Source organism: Cynara cardunculus (assembly GCF_001531365.2).
Source record: "Cynara cardunculus var. scolymus isolate 2C chromosome LG 7, CcrdV1, whole genome shotgun sequence".
In the NCBI taxonomy this organism is placed as follows: domain Eukaryota; kingdom Viridiplantae; phylum Streptophyta; class Magnoliopsida; order Asterales; family Asteraceae; genus Cynara; species Cynara cardunculus.
Genome location: NC_037534.1, coordinates 1014531 through 1024631, shown reverse-complemented (window position 1 = coordinate 1024631; position 10101 = coordinate 1014531). Strand labels below are relative to the sequence as shown.

Below are 10101 nucleotides of genomic sequence, written 5' to 3'. Positions count from 1 at the left end.
GGAATACTGCTTATTTACATTATTCTTTTATATATATATATATATATATATATATATATATATATAAAAGAATAATGTAAATAAGCATATTCCACTTGTTGAAGAAGAAATATCTTGATTTCCAGATCTGCAAGAAAAGAGAAAAGGATAATATACCTCATCTTTAAGCTGTTTGAGCTCCAATGGCAGACTCTCAAACAGCTCAACAGCAACTTCGCTAATGAAGAATGATGGGTTGACTTTCGTCCCAATAAAGTCAACCACTTTGAAAGTTTCAGATGAAACCAAATCAAACCCTCCACTCAGAAACCGATTTCTATAATCAATGGAGCAGTTAAAAGCCAAAATCTGTATCCCAGAAGAAGTCGTATGGAATCCATAACTTGAAGAAGAAGACGAAGTCTCTGAAACTGCACGAAAAGCCTCTGGAACAACATCGATACTGCCCACAAAACCACCCACTTCAACTTCACTGCAAAACCTGCAAGTTTTTTCCAGAATCAAAAGAATTATAGCTCCATTAAAACACCAATATATATATATATATATATATATATGATCAAGAAAGTTGAAACTCCATTAAAAGAGATTGAAGAAATGAGGTTTAAGATGGATGAAAATGGAGGTTACATGGCTTGCGTCATCTTCTTTCTATGATGTTGAAGATGATAAAATGAAGCTTTTCAAGATTCGTTTTTTGGTAGGTTTGTAGATTGATGATATGATGATGGAAATATATATATATAGAGAGAGAGGGGAGAAACGTAAACCATTTATATTTGTATAGTTGGTACAAACTATTTTTATTCATCAATTTCATTGTTTAATCTTATAAAAAAAATTATTAAATTATTTAATTTAATCGTTCAAAATATGAATGTTTATTGAGGTTTTTTCCGGATTTTTTCACTATTTTACCACTTTAACTAGTTGTATAAGTCATAAGAATGTATCCAACATGTTTTATAACTAGTCATAACTAGTTATACAAGTCATAAGAATGTATCCAACATGTTTTATAAAAGTTCAAGAAGTTATTTAACATGTTTTGGATTGTTCAAGGACTTATTTGTTCCAAAAATTGTCCAAGAAGTTATTTAACATTCTTTGAAATGTTCAATGACTTATTTATTCCAAAAATTGTCCAAGGACTTATTTAACATATTTTGAAATGTCCAATGACTTATTTGTTCCAAAAAATTGTCCAATGACTTATTTAACATGTTTTGGAATGTACAAGGATTTATTTGTTCCAAAAAAAAGTCCAAAGACTTAATCATTCCAATCAAAAAAATCCATTGGTTTTTATTGTACTTTTCCCTTTTTATAATGACCAAAAGGTGTTGATTTTTTCGTGAGAGCAACTTCAATCCAAATCCGTACATTAAAATAATGTTTTTATCCAAATCCGGGTAACTGGTTGAAGTATAAACTGGTTATCATGTTGATATAGTGAGTGGTGTGGTATTCAAATCAGTATAAAACTTTATTGAATCTTAAATTCAAAAGATAAGTCAAATCACTCGCCACATCAATATGATAACCAGTTAATTCTTCAACCGCATAGTTAAATATTTAAAACTTTACATCTTGATTTTTTTTTGGTTATATTTAATAAATAAAAATGAGAAAGATACAAAACTTGACCCCTTCTTGCTAGATGTGTCATATCTACTATTTTATTGTATAAAGTTATTGTTTTTATCAAAATGATTGAAATTAGATTTTCTTTATGATTATATATACATAGAGAGAGACTTGGGATCATGTAAGATTCATGATTTTTTGTGAGATCCATAAGATCATTTCTTAACCGTTATATTAGATCTTCAATCTGAACATTTATAATCACAAAATTGTCACGAGACTTCTCAATAATCACAAAATTGTCACCGTGCAACTTTAGACCTTTAGATCATTAACTTATAAAGTTGATCAATGAACATAAATTGGTCTTACGTGTCTCACGAAAAACCATTGGTCTTACGTGAACCCAACCCTATATATATATATATATATATATATATATATATATATGAGAACTCAAAATTTCATCAGATATTTAATATTCATTTTAAGTCATTAATCTAAAATAATTAATGTTATTCATCAAATAAACATTATATATATTTTATAGGAAAATTTAAGTGAACTCAATGTAAGACACTTCAACATTTGAGTCAATATGGAAGGGTGTCCAGGGCTTTATCCAAACACTAAAAAAATGAAGAGTATCTGCGAGGGAAATTTCCTTCTCAGATCCGTTGCTAAATGGGTTTTCTGTCACTGATTCATTGATAGTCCATCGATCAAAAGCTCGTAGGTAATGTTATCAGCGACATATCAGGGACGAAATTCAGCGAATGATCTGCGAGGAAACCTTTTAGCAACGGATTAGCAAGAGAACAGATAAACTCAATGACTACAATCATTACAGCCATCTAGAATTGAACCCAAAACACATGAAATACCATTATCTCACAGACCTCGACTACTACACCACAGCCTTTAGTTAGATAGTTTTATAACTACGACTAATACTGACATCTATTAAAAATTATAAATATATTAAAAAAACGTTTTCTATTTGAACCGAGTTAAGAGGGGTCCCACGAAAACATGTTTTTATAATCATTATTTGATAACAACCATTCCCAGAAATTGCCAAGTCAATTCCTACAAAATTAAATGGAAAGTTTGCCTATATTCCCTAGAACCCCTCTCATATGATCAAAAGTTTCAACTGGTTTATACGAGTCTGTACTTTTTTTGGGTAATTGTGGGTTTCTGGATCAGTTTACATACATCGACTGATTCTTTAGGGATCACGAATGATCTGAAGTCATAGCAAGTAAACCTGTATGACCATAATGACTTTGGCAACGTCTGGATTCTTACTTGAAGTGGATGAGATTTTTCACTATATCCTCTGACATTTAGGGGCCGTTTACCAAACACTTAACTGGTAAGCGCTTACCGTTAATATTCAACATTATCATTTACTTACCTGATAAGATTTTAGTTCACGAAAACGACATTGTATGCAACAATTTACCTGGTAAGCGCTTACCATGTTAAGAGTCAATCGTCCTCACTTACCGGATAACACTCTTTTCCTTGCCTTGCTCTTACCAGGTATAGATTTTGGTCCTTATTGCATTCATCCGGTAAGGCAATATGAGTCGGTAAGCTCTTACCCAAATAAGAGTTTGGTAAACGGCCCCTTAGTCAACATCTGGATTCTCAAAGAAATGATTCTGTTTTTAGTAATCAAAATATTTGAATTGTGAATTATAGAACAAGATTTCTTTAGAATCGATCTTGATCAGAATTAGATCATCAGTTCATCAGATAATTCTTTGACTCAAGTTGATTGTTAAAAAGTTTTACTTTGGGGTATTAATCAAACGAAAAAACCATATATTATGATAATTTTGTGAATTATTATCGTAAGATTTTGTTTCATATGGGTTTCTTTTTTTCTATTTAAGACTAGAATTTAATGTATTGATTAACATATATTTGTTTCATATATATTATTGAATTCATAATGTGTTTGTTTTATATGTATTCGGTTCACAATGTGTTTGTTGCATATGAAACTTTTTAGTTGTATTTTTTGTTTCACAAACACATAAAAAGTTCACACTGTAAAATGTTTAGTGCAATAGAGCATGTTTCAAATGCAATATATCTTATTTGTACAAGTAATACAACTCTGATCTAAACTGTCCGTTTTATTTATTTTTCAGCATTTTTAATTGATAATCTGTAACTATCTTTTCCACTTCATCAAATGTTGACCGTAGATGAACTCATTTTCATTTTCTGTCATTTTCATTTTCATACATCGTAATAATTTATGTATTTTTGAAAGCTTATCAAGTGAAGTTATTTACGATTGGGCATGTTTTCAGTATCATGATTCCACAACTAGAATTTCATGGACGTTGCTAACAAATTTTAATGAAATTGAACAGAAAGAAATAAGTAAAAACAAGTAAGAGAACAAGTGGACATTTGAGCCGAATTTAAAAGGGTTGACTATAGAACCAACGATAATTGAAGGGGTAGGGATCGACGCTATGAATTTTCCGTATCGTGGTACCATATAAAACGGTTGCACATTTTAAAAGAACCTGATTTTTTTACCTTATGACAGATGGACAATATGGTGGCACTTGCGGCCACCCCCTGCACCCACCCTTCTGGGTCCATTCTTGTCTCAAAGAGTGGACCGGGACGGACCGCCAGCAGGGTTCCGTGCACTCATTCAACTGATTTTCACAAGCTAAATACATACATACATACATACATACATACATACATACATACATACATACATACATACATACAAACATCTAGGTTTCTTTTTTCCTTTTACATTTCCAATAATAGAAGGCTATTTCATATGATTTTTTTAAAATCGAGAGATTTTCTGAGAACCAGTGTTGAGTTGTTTGAGCGTTTTTTGTTCATAACCATATGGTGCTCATAGGTGTTCATATGTCATGATCTTTTCCATAAATACCCTTATTCAAGAATGTTCACCAATGTTTATTTTCGTTCAATTTTTCATTTATTACAAATATGTCATGATATTTATTTTTAAAATGTTAAAATTTTAATATTTTAAATGTTATATAACATTAGGTTCATTTGAGAATCATAAGAAATAGAGAAGTGATCTTATTCCTTCCACTAATTTTTTTTTATATATAACAAAAAGGGCATTTACGTCCAGAAGTCTACTATTCATACGCTCTAAAAAATGTGTGTAGTGGCTTTCGATAATTTTGTATTTTAATGCGCTCACATTTTAGTGATCATTTACCGATAAGTGCTTATCGAAGGTCGCTTACCTTATGGGTAAAGCATGACAAGAACCTAGAATTTTACCCGATAAGAGGTATACTGAAAATCTTAGCTGATGAGTAAATGGAGAAGAAACAAAAAGAAGCAAACAGGACAAAAAAAAACATGATCAATGCTTACGGGCCTATGAAACGATATGAAGATAGGCTTGACGGGTACATGAAGAGGTGGAGATCGAAAGGGGGTTAACTACGAGAACCACAAGAACGCAATAAGGAATTGGAGAAGTTTGAGACCAAAATGATGGGTGAGATAAAAAGAACTACTCTTTACTGTCAGATGTTTTCTTGGAGGGAAGCAGTTTAATAAAATGGTGGAATGGGTATGAACAACACAAAGGAGGATCCTGTGTTTTGGAGTTTGCTCAGTTCATGAACGGTGGGAAGTTAAAATCATACCGGTTAGTGTTCTTGGAAGACCAGGTCTTAGTGTTCTTGGAAGTCCATTATTGAGCCAACAGGTGTGTTGTGTTTAAACGTGCACAACTTTTGCTATGGGTTTCCGTTCCAGACACGGTATATCGAACGAGGAGCATGCATTAGGTACGGGATTTTTTTGGGCAAAAAAAACGTTGTTTAATTATGGTGTTGGGATTTTTTTTGTAATTTTCCATTTTCCGTTTGGGTTTTTGTGGTTGACCCATCGTCTTTTTTCAAGCATTTTTGTTTTTAGACTCGTTTGTTTATATGTTGAAGTTTTAATCCGGATTGTTACTCAATAATAAAAAGTTCATTTTTCGTGTTTGTGTAAATTCGATCATATCAACAAAGCTTTTTCATTGGATTGTTTAACCTTTGATCAACAACGTTTTCAGCGTTTTGGGCTCGTTTAAGGCCTCACAAACAACATTTTGATAACATTCCATTTTTTATTTTTGTTTTGGGCTTGTTTCGGATTTTCGACGGATGAACTTTATGCATATAGTGTTGTAGGGCTATATAATAAACACGCTTTAGGTTACGATTTAATGCCCAAATTAGTTGATAAAGAGTTTTTTCTTCTATCATTATCATTGCTAGTAGACTTTTTGAAGTATATAATATTTATATACAACAAACAAACTCACACACTCTCTTCACATTTAGTGAGGTTTGAATCTCCGACCTCCTAAGAGACCACAGACTCACATACCGCTAGGCCAAAGGCCCTTTAGTCATTATTTCATTCCTAGGATCAAATTCTTGTAACCCACCATGTTTTCCACTGCGACAAAGAAAAGACAATGTACCAACACATATAAGCTTAACTTCCACCAGGGTTTTGATGAAATGTCGAAGCAATTTTTATTCTTTTTACGACGAGACAGCTCTAACTTGAGCCCAAGTTTCACAGTTTACCAACTAAATAAAAAAAAAAACCAGATGATATGGACCCAACAAATCTACAATAAAGAGAATCCCAATATGTTTCTTGATTCGGTCCTAGAGATGCACAAAGCCAGAGCTTTTCAAAGCCTCACTTCGGGCCCTCCAAGTGTTAAGAGAAAGAAAAAGGCCCGTGCTTATTTAAGCACAAGTCGGGCCGGGCTTGGCTTTGGGACCGAAAGAAAAACTCGATTGGCGCTCTTTCTACCCTAATAGTGTTTTTTTTTCATCTCGGGCTTTTCCGAGACGAGTCAAGGCCTGGGCATGCTCAAGATCTTTCGGCTTAATCATGCTTTTAGGCCTGACCTAGATTTTGGCTACCTAGGCCCGAACTTTTACAGACCGAGCTGAGCCGCGGTCATATCTGGGCCTAGGCTTTTTTGTGCATCTCTATTTGGTCCATCCATACGTTGGGTCGGAGATAATCAATACCGAATAAACCGGCAAAAATCGGTTCGAAAATATTCATTTACAAAAACTAAGGTTTTTTGTATGCACACATAAACAAAGGGTGCCCAAAATAATACATTAAAATCATCACAAAAACAAATACCCAAAAACTGTCCACAAAAAGAAAAAACATTTGTCCAGTTATGAGTCCACTTTTTCACCCTTTACCATAAACGAGTTCAAATCGTGACCGAGTCAACTCGTCGGAATTCAATAACGCCTCCCAATCCACCGTCTCCTCCTCGTATTTCTGCCGCATAACCTCTAATATCTTCTTCGCCTTCTCTTTGCATCTCTCCGGCGCCGTCTCCTCCTCCCTGAGTAGCACCTCCTCCGCGCCGGCTTCCTTCGCCAGCCCTTTGAACCTCAACCCGCCTTGACTCAGTCCATATAGAGCTCCTAAACAACATTCCCGAGTTGAATCGGAATCGAACTCGGCGCGACTCACCATCCCGAGTAAGCACTCGACGGCACCGCCGTCCAACATCGCTGCCCGACCTTCGACACTTCCGGCCAAGTTGCAGAGAACCAACATGACCCGACCCGTCATATTACCCGATTTGAGCATGTTTAGAAACAACGGGACCGAGCCAAGCTTTACGAGCTTGGCTCGGTTGCTTTGAACGAGAGATAAGTGGTATAGAGCCAAGGCGGAGTCATGGCGGGACCTGTCGGAGCCGGCGCGGAGAGCCTGGAGTAACGGCGGCAATGCGCCGAGAACGCCAATAGCGGTTTTGTTTTGGTCGTCGAGAGCCAAGCTAAACAACGCGCCGGCGGCGTGGTCTTGAGCCTCCGGGAAACCACCTCTCAAAACGTCGATCAAAGGCGGAACGATTCCAGATCTCACGATCTTCACTTTATTACCATTCTCCAACGATAAATTCACCAACGCCGCCGTGGAATTCACTTGAACGGCGGAGTATCTCGAAACAATCAAATGGCGGAGAGCCGCCATTAATCTCGGCGTACACAGATAGATCCGAGCATCCTGCTTAGTTCGTGTTATCTTCCTCAACGTCACGGCGGCGTCCTCCTGATCCGCCATTAAACCACTTCTAAGCTTACAAATGATCTCCTCATCTTCTTCAACTGGATTCTCGATTTCGGAGGACGAAGAAGACGAATAACAGAAAGGACGAGTGGTTAGCAACGGAAGAGGGGTAGAAGAACACGAATCAACGGCGGTGGCCACCACCGATTCGTCCGACGTCGACGATAAACAACTCGACAAACGATCCAATCGAGGTGGAAATTTAGGGGAATCGTTCATCAACGCTTGGACGATGTTCAAAGCGGAACGGATATCAAGGGGTTGAGGGATTGGTGAGAAGGAATTGGTTCGACACCAGTTGATAATGGCGGATTTGAGAGCGAGATTAGGGATGACGGTGGTGAAATCGACGGTGGTGGGGAGGGTGGAGGGTTTGAAGGAGAGGGAAATACAAGCAAGAACACAATTACGTTCGAAGGTTTGTCCAGATGAAACAATTACAGGGTCGGCCATGAGGTCGCCAGAAATGGGACAGATGAACTCCGGCGGCGGCGGTGGTGGTGGTGGTGGGGTTTTGAGATTGGAGGGTGATCGGAGAAGACTGAACCTCCATCGGTGTTTGCCACCGGTACCCATCTGAAACAGAATCGAGGATTACAACGGAATCGAGAGAGCAAGGAAGAAGAACATATTGGGGAAAGGAAAGGAAAAGAAAGAGGGAATCAGGGTGGAGGAGATGATGGTTACTGATTTATGGGTCGTTTTACTTTAAAGACTATCTTCGTTAGCTTTGTTGGATTGGATTCTCATGAATTTCATTCCAATCTAAATCTATCTTGTCTCGGTTAATATGGTATTCGATTAATGCTTCAACAAATAATACTGAGTTGGATATTATATTAGTACCCACTTCAGCATGGTAGCCGGTTAATACTTCAACCGATTACACGAGTACTTAAATGTTTAAAATTTTACATCTTAGATACCAAAATGAAAGTTTTAAAAATACATTACCAAAATATGAATCAAGTTAAAAATTACTTTAACCTTTTCATGCAATTTATCCATAATTGGTGTGATTAAATAAAATAATCAATTCTCTTTCTTAACTTCAAGTTTTAGAGAATACTCTATTTTAGATAATATTATAAAAAACAAAAAGTTGATTTTCTTTAAAACAGTAAATCTGTTGGAACCATAGAAAATAAAAACTCTATTTTATATATTTTAAAGACTCTATTGAAGTCGGTTTTATAACATCTCCAATAGCTTCTCTAAAATATGAAAATGTGAATTTTTATTTTCTAAAATAGTCCAATAGCTTTGCTATCTTCTTCTCTAAAATAGAAAATAATGTAGAAAACTCTAAATATAAAGAATTTTTTAAAACTTGATGGTGGAAGAGAGAAAATGATTATTTTATTCAATTCCAAAAATGGAATTGAGTTAATAATTTTTACAAAAAGTTTTAAAAAAAATGTATTGGGATAATAAATTAGATAATAATATAATTAATGTTAAAATAAAGAATATGTTAGAATGTAATTTATTTTAGAAAATCTATGTTTTGGTTCTCTATTTTAGAAAAAAATCATAGAACTGTTGTTGGAGATGTTCTAAGACCCACTTGAATAGATTCTCTAAAATGGGTTTTTATTTTCTATGGCTCCAACAGATATTCTATATTATTCTCTAAATTAGAGAAATATAAAAAAAACTTCAAATACTGAGAATTCTCTAAAACTTTTATTAGAGAAGAGAGAAATTAGTTTTTTATTCATCCCACCAATGAAATTAAATTAATATTATTTTATATATAAGTTTTTTTAAAGTGTATTGAAATCTTTAAAAAAATGGTTTTTACATACAAAAAAAAGTTTAGGTACTTAATCATTCAAAATGAGATAATTTATTGGGTTTTTTTGAACTTTTTCCTTAATTTATACTATCTTATAAAACATTTGACTAAAACTCTTAAAAACTCTTAAACATGTTCATCCCTAAACGATTTCATCTCATATATGAATTCGTGTAACTAACTGCAGATAAACACAATCAAATACAGGATAAACATCTCATCTTAAATATAAAAAATCTAAAATAAAATTAGGATATATATTTTTTAAAATTTTTATGATATCTTCAAATTTATATTTTATTCAAAAATAAAATCATTATTGTTTTTCATAAAAACACATTAGGCCTTGGCCTAGTGGCCACCTCCTTCCGTAAATGCCTTGCCTTGGGCGTGCCCACCCGGGTTCGATTCCAGGGGAGGACAGGTTGTCTTTTCCGGTGCTTGCTTATGAGGTATAGCAAGTAGGGTTCACAAAATGTGGACCACGGGGACATGAGGTCCCCGCCATTAAATCTTTATTATAAAATATTTGACAAAAACTTTTAAAAATAATTTTTTATGCA

General features: G+C 34.7%; 2 protein-coding genes across 2 annotated transcripts in view; both read right to left on the bottom strand.

Annotated features, from left to right (window-relative positions):
- LOC112515634 (senescence-associated carboxylesterase 101-like) overlaps positions 1-644 on the bottom strand; it is a 4629-nt gene extending 3985 nt beyond the window's left edge. Inside the window, exons 1-2 of the mRNA XM_025122540.1 lie at positions 631-644; positions 157-481 (exon numbers count right to left, since the gene is read on the bottom strand). Coding sequence (XP_024978308.1) covers positions 157-481; positions 631-644 — 339 coding nt within the window. The remainder of the gene's footprint in view (positions 1-156; positions 482-630) is intronic.
- Positions 645-6664: 6020 nt separating this feature from the next.
- Positions 6665-8392, bottom strand: LOC112515597 (U-box domain-containing protein 40). The gene has a single exon (XM_025122494.1). The coding sequence runs from the start codon at positions 8314-8316 to the stop codon at positions 6847-6849; it is 1470 nt and encodes a 489-aa protein (XP_024978262.1). The 5' UTR covers positions 8317-8392; the 3' UTR covers positions 6665-6846.
- Positions 8393-10101: the final 1709 nt, after the last annotated feature.

What these genes read in the sequence shown, in the direction of transcription:
- LOC112515597 (XM_025122494.1), bottom strand. Translation starts at nt 8,316, where the DNA reads ATGGGTACCGGTGGCAAACACCGATGGAGGTTCAGTCTTCTCCGATCA.